At 37.8% G+C, this 14,587-nt stretch overlaps 1 protein-coding gene across 1 annotated transcript in view; it reads right to left on the reverse strand.

The window, feature by feature from the left end:
* Positions 1-4,320: 4,320 nt before the first annotated feature.
* The window catches only part of TIMP3 (TIMP metallopeptidase inhibitor 3), a 40,007-nt gene continuing 29,740 nt past the window's right edge, over positions 4,321-14,587 (reverse strand). The window contains exons 2-5 of the mRNA XM_007427865.4: positions 13,568-13,650; positions 11,461-11,572; positions 9,519-9,640; positions 4,321-8,033 (exon numbers count right to left, since the gene is read on the reverse strand). Coding sequence (XP_007427927.1) covers positions 7,836-8,033; positions 9,519-9,640; positions 11,461-11,572; positions 13,568-13,650 — 515 coding nt within the window. The 3' untranslated portion in view covers positions 4,321-7,835. The remainder of the gene's footprint in view (positions 8,034-9,518; positions 9,641-11,460; positions 11,573-13,567; positions 13,651-14,587) is intronic.

Below are 14,587 nucleotides of genomic sequence, written 5' to 3' on the forward strand. Positions count from 1 at the left end.
GCCACTTCCAGTCTGTCTCTCATAGGCATCCATTGGTCTCTCATTAGTCTCATTGGCAGCCATTGGATGTAATGAGGGGGGGACTCAGATCTTTATCTTTGGGGGTATTCACACCACAAGGGTGTTCCATTGGGGTTCAGATTGCTGCTGGTAATGACATTGACCATTCTCGGTATCTTTTGTCCCTCTTATTGCCTCCCCTCACTCATACTCAATTTGCTGCCAGGTATGTCTTGACTTGAATTGTGTTGGATCTGCAATTACAGTGGACACATAGTAGGGGGCAGCACTTACAATACAAGTCAATGGGAAGTGGAGCCAAAGTGACTGGTAATACTAAATCACTTTGGAGCCACTTCTGGTCTGTGTCTCATAGGCATCCATTGGTTTCTCATTAGTCTCACTGGCAGCCTTTGGTGTATGTATGATTATTTATATGTAGTTACAGAAGGTATGATTGACAACAATCATACATTAACAAGTATTAACAAGTGTTCCTGATGATCAGTGTAAGATGAAACATGAGGCAGTAGAGAAATAGCCCTTCCTGTCTATCTGTATTTGATATTTGTCCACTTCGCAATATTGTTCCCAAGTGAATCCTTTTCTCCTTCCTTCCTTCCTTCCTTCCTTCCTTCCTTCCTTCCTTCCTTCCTTCCTTCCTTCCTTCCTTCCTTCCTTCCTTCCTTCCTTCCTTCCTTCCTTCCTTCCTTCCTTCCTTCCTTCCTTCCTTCCTTCCTAGTTCTCTCAGCTAATCAAGATTGTCAGCTCATTGGGCCCTGAGAAGTTCCCTCTTGTAGAACAAACATTCTTCCCAAGCCATAAACAGATGGTAAGTATCTTGGTTTGTTTGTTTTGGTGGTACAATGTTTTAAGGAAGGAACTGAAATTGCAGAAATCAGTGTCTTACAGAGGCAGTGATACTCATTGTTTGCCTAGTTCCTTGGGACTGTATTAAATACAGTCATGCCCCTTCACAGGCATGTTCATTCCAGTTCCTTCTCATCAGTATGTTTTATACTTTCAACCCTGATCTATGAAAGCCATAATCTTCCCCAATATTTAGTTACATTATGGTTGCCAGTGCACACTCCTGATCAACAACCTCATTATAATACAACACATTTGTCAGTATTATAAGGAAATACTACATTGAGAACTAGGGGTCTCACAGTCCTTGCTGGCCACAGAGAAAATGCATGGTTAATGCAAGGAGAGAGGATTGTTGGGTTTCTCAGAAGTTTGACTAGAGGGGCTGAACTTATGCATAGCCATATCTCCTGAATGATATCAGCGTGCTGTGTGGAACATATTAAATATAAATGTTGCTTGGTATGTAGCAATATGTACTTCTTATCTGAACAAATTCAGCATTCAGTCTGAGAAATATGTTGTATATATAGGAAGCAAGGAAGTAAGGAATAAAGGTTTAGAATAACTTTATAATATATTTAAGGTTGTGACACTACTGCAATATCTATACTACTCATTGAAGCAAATTTGAAAACTGTCACTCAGTCCCTCCCTTTATAGAATTATCTGCAAAGTCCAGATTTCTTTTCTCATAACACAAAGAAAGTTACAGGTAATCCTTGACTTATGACCATTTGTTCAGTGACCGTTCAAAATTACAACAGCGCTGAACAAGGGAGTGAAGTTGCAGCCGTCCCAGGGCCCCAGTTACGAGATTGCTATCCAGGTGCTCGGGTGCCCAGCTCATGGTAATGACATTGCAGTGAGCCGTGGTCACATGATCACCATTTGCAGCCTTCCCTTCCAGCTTCCTGCAAGCAAAATCAATGTGAAGCCAGCAGGGAAGGTTGCAAGTCACTCCCATAACTCACTCCTTCCGCTTTTTCTCCCGAGAAGCCCCACTACAGAGTACGAGATCTCAGAGATCTCATACCCTAGTAGCCCCTGCCTGCCCATACTCTGTAGAATGTGCCTGTGTGTAAAAACCCCCACCTGCCCATAGCCCTCACCAGCCCTACACTCCCTAGCCCCCACCCACAGCCCTTGCCAACCCACCCACTCCCTAGCACATCCCCACAGCATCCCCCCACCCCCATCGCAGCACTCATGCACCCCCATACTCCTTGCCTGGGACTCCCGTGTCTTCCCGCTTAACGACCTGCCTGGTCCTGCGGTTACGACAGCAACTGGGACTGCCAGGATTGCTGTCATTACCCGAGGACTATCTGTACTTTCTTTCTATATGTCATTAAAAGAGATTGAGAATATATCATAAAATCTTTGTAGGCAAGATTTTTTTGCCTCATTCTATACAGATGTAGACATAATAATCAGTAACATTATGAGAAGCAGTATTTCACCTCATCTACTCTTGTGTGTTGATTCTCATAGCTATTATCACCAGTTTGTATCACTGTGTTGTTGGATATAAGCAATAGGCATGGGTAGGTAATATTAGTAGTGCTACGTAGTGCAGGAATGGAAGTGAGCGTTGGAAATTCTCAGACTTTATGTAAGTTTTCTTGTTCTCCCCAGAGGCGTGTACAGAATCCAATTTCATCAATTATAAAAGAAGGATTGTAACACAACAGTGCAGGCTCTACCCCTTTTGTACATGCATGAGATGTCATGATGCACATACATGTGGAACTTGCAGGGTTTTGGAATTCATCCTTCCTGTGGACACCTTGGCCCTCCCCTATTATTTCCTGCTGTCTCCTCTGAAATTATGTTAAGTTCCCTAGATATGATAGATATGGAAGAGTATGTTCCCACATCAATGTATTTAAGATTAAAACATATCAAAATATTAAACAAAGTTTTAATTTAAAGCTTCAACAAAACTCTATTGCTATACTTTAAAAAGAAAAAAAAAATAAATTCAAACTTTGCAAGACACCAAAGCATTTTCAATGTCCACCTACGTATATTTACTAAAGTATGAGTAGCCTGGAGTGGGGCATCTCTAGGCAATGAAATATATGCCCTTATTCAAGAAGCAAAACATGTTTTTCTTTAAATTTATATCTCCGTAAGGAAGACAGCATGTAATAAAACAAAAATGCATTAAAAAAAATATTTACGTATGAAGATGTTGTTCCTTCCTTTCAATTATTTATGCTATGTTGTTCCAGGATTTCCTTCCTTTCTTGCTTGAGTCCATTCATAATTTGCTTTTGTAAATTCCAGGAATGCAAATCCAGAAGAATTACACACTCTGATTCCGTCAGTGCTACTTTAGGGAAATGGTTTGTTTAATTTAGGATCCATAAATCTGTGCATATTATTGTTGTCAGAGTGGAATTTCACCCTGTGATATACTGCACTAAAATAACTTTGAAGAACTTTGCTTGTTCTAAATATCTATAGTTTTTTCAGGAACTTTGAGTAAGGTAAATAGCATAGTAGTGTGCTTTTCATAAAAAATCTCCCAGGTTTGATTCCTAGTGTTTTTAGGCTAGAAAACACTCATCACTCTGTTGGCATAATATAGCATAGACAGACTAGTGATTTAATGGTAAAAGAATTCTATCATTTAATTAGGGGATAGGAAATCTTTAGCATTCCAAATGTAGGTGAACTCACATCATGGCTAATAGTGATTTTGGGAACTGAGTGGCCATATATTACCCTAAGTTAATTTTTTTTCCTCTACAAAGTCTTTTTTGCTAGCATCTACAAGAGTGATGAAATAGAATTTCATGAATGATCTATCATATATTGTTTTGGCCAGGGATATGCAAAATATTTCAGCCTCAAATGTTCCATCCTTGAAACATTATTTTGAAATGATCTGAGCTGAATGCATGCATTTACTAGGTTTTCTGAGATTGGAACAAAATACCTGCTTTTGAGTGACATCAGTTCAAATGTTCTGAACACAATGACTGGGCTGTTAGCCTACAGAGCAACAGGGACAAATCACATCCTTGCTATTAATGGTTGGGTTGATATGGAAGTGAGTGTTGAGAGGATAGCTATATTTATTCACATTGCCAGATAGAAGACTGCTTGCAACTATAAAAAAACAGTAATATCTGGTAGGCATAAAGTTGTACTACAGTATTTTATTTTGTAGGCAGGTAATGTGAAGGACTATACATATACTGTTTCACACGTGTTGCTAATGATGTGTAAATGTGAAAGCTAGGAACAATTTAGGTTGGTTGATTTATTGAGATTTGGTGTTTGTGTATATGCATACAACCTACATATGACAAACATAATAGAATTTGCCCATAAGAAAGATCAGATGTGCATCAGCATTTTGCTTGTCACACCAACAATATTCTGACGGATACCTTTTTATAGAGCAAAATGAGTTACAATAGCGATGATGATAGAGTATCTGTGGTAAGAAATAAAACACTTTATTGTTTAGAATAAAAGTACACTATAAAAAGTGAACATAAAAGACAATATACATTCAATGAATATAAAATTTATAAATAACAAAACAAGGTGGAAAACTGTAAACAGTGCTACTAAACTAAGCAAAAAGTACATTCCTTTTGGGGAGGAGCTTTCTCCTAGATTGCATTTATTTCCACTCTAATGTTCATAATTGCTAGCAATGGTAATGCAAAAGAGAAAACAATTCTTTACATCCCAGTCCTAGGCCTGTTTCTACAAAAGAGAGTTGAATAGAGTTCAGTGGGTCTTATTACTAAGGTGTAAATAGAATTAAATTCTAATTCTGCGGTCATATGCACACTTTCCTGAGAATAGCCTCCATTGAATTTAATGCAACTTCCTTCTGAAAAAAAAGACAGGCTAAATTGAATCCCCTGCAGATGAGTTCATAACTGGGCATACCAGGTCTTGTAACTTCTGGAATCAATGGAAAGATACCAGCTGACTTTAACAGGAATGCCTCAGGCCCATACATCAAATACAAAACTAAGCACTATGGCTATCTTGTTGACAGCCAGTATGCTGGATGGAGGATCACACTTGAGTCAGACTACCATTTCAAATCCCACATTACAGTCTGTACAAGGGGAATCATGAAAAGCCCTATACTTACTTAAAACATTTATATAGTCACCCATCTTGTACCAAACTCCGGGCAGCTTACTTTTCTTTAAAAAGAAAATACTGTAAAAGAATTAGCACTGAAAACATTGAAGGCATCCCAAAAGAAATGTATTTTTTGCTGGGTTTTTCCCCCTCTCTTTTTGCCTCATTAAAACAAAAGCAAGAACCAAACCACCCTGTAGGAGAGGATTGCTGATCGAACTATGACTCCCCCTCAAATAACTCCATTTTCTGTGGGGCATAACAGACACCCATAGAGAGAAATACATTTTATTGGATGGGTAGGCTATTTTATTTCTTACAAACACAGAGCTACATTACAACCTGTATAAGAACATGTATTTTCTTAGCAATAAAAGAGATTTTCACAATTTTCTTGATTGCAGTTTTATGGCGTCTCAGGTATGATCTTAAGATCTTAATAAGTGAAAATAATAAAAATCTAGAGCTGCCATTCAGTGAAAGGAGAGACCAAAATCTGAGACAGCTGCTTTGTTCTTGCCTTTCAGATCTGAGCTTAAATCAAGTTTATCTCTAGAAATGGGACAATCCATATTACTGGCTTTTATGATTTTGGCCGGTTGCAGTATAAACTAGTCTTTTTACAGAAACAACTCTGAATCTACTTAGTGTTAGCAACTTTTACATTGTGGTTTATAAACATATAAATAGTTGTGGAAAATGTAGCAATTAGATACTTTCCTGAAACCATGTGGTATATATATCTGCAGTGAGGTTATGGGAGATTTCTGTGTATGAGTGTCCTCACTCCTGCTCAGCCATCTCTTTGGGGCCGTGGAAGCTCTACTGATAATATTAAGCTCTCTCTGCTATAAAGACTTATTCTGTTCAATGGAGGAGACAACTACGTACATTTTTCAGTTTATTATAGAACAATTTTGAACTTACGGCAGCTCTGTTTCTTATGAGGAATGAATTGAAGATAGAAAATAATGTAAGACAAATGATAACAGCACAATAAGACAGAATGTGTGCTTGTGTTAAGTATTAATCTTCACTCCATTCTAAAGCCTCAGTAAATTATGTAGTTGCCAAACCCATTAGCAACCCTGCTCTTAAATTACTTTTACAAGATTTTTATATTATACTTTTTCATAATAGAAACAAAGACTGTAGTGAAAGTGGAACAGCCAGTTCCTTACTGCTAGAAAGCAGAGTGAGCCCACAACCACAGGGGCTGTTTAACTGTAGCCAGCAGTAGAACACATAATAGCCTCCCCTAAAATGTTATTTTAGTTAATAGATCTAGATCTTTAGGAATTACATCAATAGCAGGAAAAGTGGGTTTTAATATTCCCTGCCCATCTTCTCTGTGTATTTATTTTCACTGTGCATACTGATAAACAGACTCTTAATGAGATGGAAAATATTATGAAGAAATAATCCTTCACTTCCACCTCTTCAATCCCATCCCAGTATTCACAGGAGAATAAAATATTGTGAAAAGATTCCTATATAATAAAATTTACAAAATACCACATCATGAAAAACTATTTAAAAAAGTTAAAATGTTTTTCAGAATATAGGAGGAACCAGTAACCATACAATAGTAAGGCACTTTCACAACACCATCCTATTGTATATTTTTAAGGGAATGGGACGGGGGACCATGGAAAACTTTCAGTCTTAGAACAGTTGTTTGAATTGGCCCTTATTTTGATGGCAAGAAGGAAAACAAGCATACAGGGGAGGGAATAAAAATTGACTATTACTACTTTAGAAATCACCAGAGCTCCAGTAGCTTTAGAATTAAAAAATAAAACAGTAACTAATGACTTGGAATGTGAATGGTTGCTCCTTTGAAACAAAAGCATCAAACTTTTTATTACTTATAGCATGAAACAGAATCATGTTCTGTCAAAAAATAGCTTATGTCATTATATCTATATACATTTTTTGTTCGGCAAAAACAGTGTTTGGGCAGCTGGTTTCTTACATTAATATGTCCTGGGGAGTGGGGGTCTCTTTCCTCCTGTGCTCCCACTTTGTCCCCTCTCCAAATAACTCTGGGAAATTTGTGTGTAAAATAAATGTTGAAAAGGCAGTTTTATATCCAGATCAAAGACACAAAAGTATCTGGTCTTGATTTGGTTCTCAACAGGTTAGTTCTGCATTTGTATTTAAAAGACATATTCGCTTCATTTTAGTTAGTTTTGATTTTTTTTAAAAAAAGAAGCTCATTCATTTCCTGTGCAAACCTAGAACTGCCATGAAATTTCTACATTCATATTGGAATGGACAGGCATTTTGAAGTATGCAACCTTTTAAATTCATGCATCTGAATTTCCCAAATATTTCACATTCCACCTTGTATAAGCATGGTGACTTTCTTTGCATCCTTTCATTATGTGGCTCACAATGGTGATTAATCCCAACTGGCTGCAATTATAGCTACCTGCTCTGAAAACTGAGAAAAAAAGCAGCAGCACAGGAAAAAAAGAAGAGGGAATAGAATTTTAATCAGGAAATTTTTGAGATTTGTGTTTTCCTACAAAAATATATATTGCTATATGTATAGTGCTATAGAATTTTGAGCAAAAGCTCCCTTGATTATCTGGGAACTTCTGTTCACATACCAGATGAATATTTGATCAACAAGGGATGAGAGTAATTTTTTTAAAAGATGATTTTAAAAAAGAGTTAAGACAGCATAGATTTAAAAATCACAAAAGTTCGAAGTGCTAAAAATTGCAAGAAACAGGCACTAATATCATGGTTGTGATCATGATCAAATATGCGTTAGTGTCCAAAGAATGCTCAGCCACATGGGAGGGAAAGAACAGGAAAGAAAGAGAATTGGATTTTCAGGGGTCAGTTGCATTGATGATGGTTTTATCAGGAGGTGCCCATCCTCTATACCAGCTGCAGTAGCCATCTTTGTGTTTGATGCAAGCATAATGTTTTGACTGGTACCCTGGTTGGCCGAAGCTGGAAAGCATGTCTGTCCAGAGGCACTCATTCTTGGAGGTCACAAAGCAAGGAAGGTAGTAGCAGGGCTTAATCTATAATTACAAGATAAAACAAATGAAAGGTGTTGAATGATCTAAAAAGAATCAGACACTTTATAATCCTGAAACTTTGGGCTAATATCTACCTTCTCTTAGTTACAAAAAGTAGCAGATTTAGACAGTTATCAGTAGACTAGTCAAGGGGTAAAGAATTATTTCAACCTATTTTTAATCTTGAAAACACATTTCCAGTATTTTAAACTATCTGGTGATTTGTTGAGTCTGGAAATCCTAATCCTAGTGGGGGAGCAACAAGAATAAAGTTCCTGGACCTTGCAGGGCTCATTTTCTTCTCCAGATTTTCACAAGGAGTATAATTTCCTTTTGTTGCCTTTTTGAACCATCCATCCCAGAACATTAATCATGGTATCCTTCTGGACTGGTTCAGAGGGTTGGGGGTGGAAAGCAAGGTGTTGCAGTCTCCTCCTCCTTCCTTCGAGGGTCAGTTCCATTCAATATTGATAGGGGGCAGAGTTCTAGCCCAAGGCTGTTACTTTGTGGGGTGTCTCAGACTTCAGTTCAGTTCCCCATTCCTGCTTAACATCTACATGAGATCACTGGGTGAAGTCATCTGTTGACACAGGGCTAGATATCATCAGCATGCTGATGACACTTTTCCATCTTTGGTTCTGGATGGGGTTGCACTACCCTAAATAGACTGAGTAATTTGGAGGTCCTCCTAAACTCCTGCTTGAAGAGCAGACGGCCTCTGTGGTTCAAAGGGACATTGCGCAGCTCCATCTTGTGCATCAGTTCTAGATCAGGAAAACCTGTTTATCCTCACTCATGTATTAGTCATTTCACAATTAGATTACTTCAATGTGCTCTACGTGAGGCCACCCTTGGATGACCACTCAAAAGCTTCAGCTAGTTCAGAATGCAGCAGCATGGTAGTTACTGGTATACCTCAGGATGCCCATGTCACATTTCTATTTCACAAACTGCACCGTTTACCAGTGTGCTTCTAGATGGAATTCAAGGTGTTGGTTCTTACTTATAAAGCCCTTTATGACACATATTTGTCTATCCCTGACCATTTCTGCACCTCTAGTAAGATTCGACAGGGAAGACATTCTCTAGGTCTCATCATAAAGCAACGTCATCTGGCGGGACCCAAGAGACAGGCCTTTTCTGTTGCTTCCCTTGCTCCTAGGAAGAGTATCCCTCCACCTGAGATTCGGTTGGCCCTGAGGCTGTCTTCCTTTTGGAAGGCATTCAACAGCTGCTTTTTTCTCCCAGGTATTGTGTTTGGGAGTGGTATGACCCATCGGATGCATTTTTAACACCACTTTATGTGTTTCTGTTTAGGATTATGCATTTTACTATTTATTTTACTGTGTTGTTTTTATTGAGTTCATGTTGTTTATTAACGATGAATGCTACTCTGAACCACGTGTCAAATAGGCAACTGTACAAATTGATTGAACAAATAATAAATGAACATCTCAAATGCACAGGGTTGGCAGAAGCATCCCATACCTTGCAGCCACAACCTAGGTGGTAACGATGGTTTAGCCCTTTGCGCTGAGACAGGGTCAATTGATCCCACTGTTCATTCAGATTACACAGTCCAGTATAAACCTTTCCATCATAAACTCGACCTAGAAAACATAAGCACAAATTATCCATTGCAGTATCATTCATTTGATAGCTCAAGGTAATTTTCTAATTTATTAGGAGAAAAACAACTCAAAAATTATCCTTTTCTAATGCAATTTTTTTTTTAACATTTGCAATTACAGTAAGTTTGGAAAGAGCAATTGACTTAATTTGTCATAGTGGGGTATTTTACTGATACAATTCTAATAAAAGCCAATTAAGCAGATAAATTAGTTAAAAACAAATACCCAATAATCATCAGCATCAGACAGAAATAATAAATCTCTATTATGTTGTTTAAAAAGGCCCAGGAAAAGAAGATACCTTAACCTGGAACTAAGAGGATGTTAAAACAAGTATTTATTACTCTTTCTTTAGAAAGCCTTCCACAAACAAGGGTTGCCGTCAAGAGAGCTTTTTCCCTAATGGCCAACCTCTGGACTTTAGACTGAAGGCTCTTCCTCACTGCAGCCTTAAGCTGTTGGACTCCTTTATGTAAACCAATTTGAAATGAAGCTGCTTAAGAAATCCCTTTCCAAATTTCAACCTTTTTTCTCTTTGGACAGAGTGACAACTTGCTGTTCTACCCAAACTGCATTTACCATGGCTCCTGATTGGTGGATTCCCCTTCTTCTTTACCTCTAATGGACTAGGGTTTTTTTTGTTTGTTTGTTTTAAATTACCACAATAGTATAATTTTTCCTGTCACTTGGACTAGTAGGAGAAAGTGGAAGACCTTAGTCAATTTCATCTGGTTAAAAAAAACAAAGAAGGTCCATGGTCTCATTGTTCCATTATTTCATCAATGAATTCATTAAATTCATTTTTTCATTAAAAAAAAAAAGAGAGGTCCACCTTTTCATTGGTTCATCAGTGAACATAAGAAAAGAGCACCAATTCATTGTTTCAGCAGTGAGCTTGTGAAGAAAAAAAAATCCATTGCTTTATTGCTCCATCAGTAGACCTGTAAAAAAATAACTCCAAAGGGTAGCAACCAGTAATTGGAGGACGTTCCTGTCACAGTTCACAGTAACCAATTGGAATGGAGGTACAGCAGGCAAACTGAACAGTGCAGCTTGAGCCAACAGAAATAGTAGAAAACACTACTTTTGATGCATAATAGAAAAACACAAGCAGAGGCTGCCTTCTCAGGGAGCTGGGGCAGATAAAGAGTGATGTGTATTCCTGCCCTCAAGAAAGGGTCAGTGGCTGATACTGGTCATAGAGGTCAGCCCCAAGCAGCACTATAAGAACAGTCTCTGCTGGTGAATTTAGGGTAGAGTTGGAGGATATGGCAAGAGGCATTTCTTGAGCACAGATCTTTCCAGTCTCTAGTAGTTTGGGATGTAAAGACAGAAAAATATTTCTTTGTGAAATACAATGTTCTGGTTGTTTGTTTTTTAAACCCTACAAGGCTTGGGTTCCAACTACTTGAGAGAACAACTCTTTCTTTAAAATTCCTCCCCCAACTCACTGTAATCATGTGATGAGGAGTATTCTGCTGCTGCCTCATTCATTTGGAATGCACTCCCAGCTGAGTTGAGATGACTAATATTTTACTGGGTTTTTTAAAAAAGCCTTAAACACAAACCCTTTAAAACAGGTCCTTAATTATGTATGTTAATTATTTTTAGTATTTCTAATTTAAAACCTGACATCTTAGTGCAAAACAAACATATCCATCCATGATAACAGACCTCGATATAATTAATGAAATAAACACTTAATAAAGCACACCCACTAGCACTGAACTTCAGCCTCTAAAAATATAGCTAATAGTGTCTTGTAAGCAAGCTGTGACAGAAAATGTGTTATGTTTTACCTGTAATCATATACTGGTACTTGTTGACCTCCAGTTTGACCCCACAAAGACCTTCAGAGGCCTCCGTGTAGATATACTGAACATGTGGCATCTTGTCAAAACCCCTATACATCTAGAGAAAGAGAGAGCACACACAGAAGATTTTTAATGAAATGCAGTGCAACCAAAAAACCCCAAACCCATCACTTCTCCCATTATCCAGCAACTTCCTCATCCCCCTTCATATTAAGCAGAATGTGCATCCCTCATGATTCCAGAGTCCTGGCCTACAGTTCCCAACATCCAAGGAGAGCAGCTAAGATAAATATTAGTATTGGTTTAGGTTTGTAGAGCACACATACCTTGACTCCATTCAAAAACAGACAGTCACATCTAGTTTTCCCTTGCAAAGGCTTCAAAAAAGAAACCAATATCCCTTGATGCTTCAAAAGACATAGAATAGCAGACAACTTTTATTAGCCTTGAGCAGAATCCAGTGGAACCTGTTCCATTCTCAGATCTATTGAAACCGGGGTTCCCCACGTTTGTGTTTCTGTTAGAGCGTCCAACAAGGTAGATTGCTACTCATGGAGCTGATCTGTCATTACAAGCTAAAATTCTACTCAGGACTAAGCGGGCATGTCAACATTGGTTTTGGTGTCAACACTGGTTTGTAATGGCTTACAAAACCACCTTTGCTTGCTCACAGCTTTCATACTAAGTTGGATAGATGATGCCATATAAAGAGAATTACTGTTATTAGGAGGCAGGCAAGTGGCTATTTTGCTAAATGACTAAATTACTTTGTGTAATATGTTTCAGATTTCTACAGTCACTGCCAAAGTCTCTTGTTGTTGTTTTTTTAATCCTCATTCTTCTAAAGACATTAAACTAGTCTTATGACTGAGATGTAACAGCCAAGAAAAATAAACCAGAGCAGATTTTTAACATTACATAATAAGAGGTCAGTTAACAGAAGAATGTCCAGAGCAACAGGTTCAAGCAAAGTCTGCTTATTACATTGGAAGTACAGAGAAGACCCATAGGAAGAGAGGAGGGAACATTTTTTTCTTCAAAGTGAACAAGTCAAACTCCAAGTGTCCAGTTATTTCTAAATTCCACATAATGAGCTTCATGTAGGTTTGTCACTGTCAAATTTGTTGAAAAAAACAACAACTGGGGCACTTCTTAACTCTTTCTGCCCCAAAATTAAGAGATTCAGAGCTCATTTTCCAAATAATTTTAGATTCATTTGTTTGTTTGTTTGTTTGTTTGACCCACTTATACCACAAAAACCTAAAGTAGAATAGATAGTATTATCTCCTCAAAATTTATTCTCACAACAATCCACAAAAACGTCCATTGGGGAAGCTGAATTCACTTAACAGCCATGTGATTCACTTAACAGCCTTTGTAAAAATGGTAAAATCGAGTCCAGTCACATGACGACTTACTTAACAACCACCCTGCTTAACAATCAATTTTCCAGTCCCTATTGTGGTTGTTAAGCAAAGACTCCCTGTACTTCTCTCCTAAGCCATCTTTTTTTTCCACTGGAATATAATGCACATAGAAAGCAGGGGCAAAAGATAAAACTCCCATATTCTTCTAATACTCCTTTCTATACTCAACTTTTTAAAGATATCTGCTTGCTATTTTCATCTAGTTTCTATCAGTCAGATGAAATTAGGTGATCAGTCTTAAGATTCTGTGCTGAAATCAGTGACTTTTAATCACAAAATTACTATCTGATTTTTACTTTTAGAGAGAGGCAGATTCCTCCTACTTCTAAGGCCACAGTAGCAATGACTTATTACACTAAACTGTTAATGAGTACAAATTATAAACAACTGTTTCTATATACCTGAAAAGTTAAATGTGTGTCAAGTTGAAAACTTAACACAAATGAACATCTAGGTATTTCCATGCATGCAGAAAATAGCACAACATTGCATGGAGAAAGTAAAATAGCTTACATGTGTGAAATTACCTTTGCTTATTCACAAAATTATACAAGCCATTAATTATTTGGGATAAGAATGAGCTCAGGGGATTAAATGACATATCTGATGAACTCTGAAAATGTTTTGTTGTCTCAACACAATATGACTGGCATCTGTTCACACACCTTCATTTGTTTGACAGTGTATCGCATTGTCCCAAACGGTCCATCTTTCATAAGCTTCTTGCCCACTACCTTGGCCCGGATAACTGCAGTAAAAGAAGATAGGTCAAGTGAATAGCATCTTCATTCTATAATTTATCCTTACAAATAAGTCATTTTAGAACAGCATAAATGACAGAAGTTGGAGGATAATTGGTTAGACTTTCCAAGTTTCAGTTTTCAGAGTTGTGAAACACACATACCTATGTATGCAAAGACCACTTAAATAATAATAATAATAATGGCATAAACTGGCAGTTGTGGTCCTAATTATCAGCACACTAGGTGCCATATCAAAAAAACTTGGATGGCACTTTGAAAATCTGCACATTGACAAAATTTCCATCAATTACAAAAGGCCATACTGCCTAGATCCACACATATACTACACTGATACATTACAACATCCTAGGTTCTTGGGAAGAACTCAATGTGAATGAAGGTCAACACCAGCTAAAGGCCTGGCAGCTGTGATTTCATGTTGTTTTGTATACAACAATAATAAGTCCATGAAATTGTCTACTTCATGTTGTGGCTATAGCCTTGGAAGAGCTAGCGGATTGCTCTTGCAGTAAATCAATAAACCAAGATGGGGTCATCCAAATGCCATACATGTATTGTATCAACATGTCTCCTTGATCCTTTCCTTCAGCAGGTCATATCTGCCAAGCAGGTTTTGCATTCCATTCTCAGCCCAGCTAGTGCAGTGGGTGGCAGACTTTGCTAATGGAATAGAAAACTATATATTGCTGGAGACAGGAGATAATCTTTATACAAAGCCTAAAGGCTAACAGTCCCTAAAAAGCAGAGAGCAATTTGATGTAAGGTTCTGAACTAGAAACCAGGAGAACTGAATTACAGGCATGAAAGCCAGCTGAGTGCCTTTGAGTTAGTCACTCTCTCTCAGCCCAACCCAGCTCACAGGATTGACACAGCTGTTGTGAGGAAAATAGGAGGCAGTAGCATTATGTACCACTTGAAGTA

Source organism: Python bivittatus, unplaced genomic scaffold, assembly GCF_059951505.1.
Source record: "Python bivittatus isolate LINGU-HERP-01145 unplaced genomic scaffold, Pbiv_v1 ctg000330_np1212, whole genome shotgun sequence".
NCBI lineage: Eukaryota > Metazoa > Chordata > Lepidosauria > Squamata > Pythonidae > Python > Python bivittatus.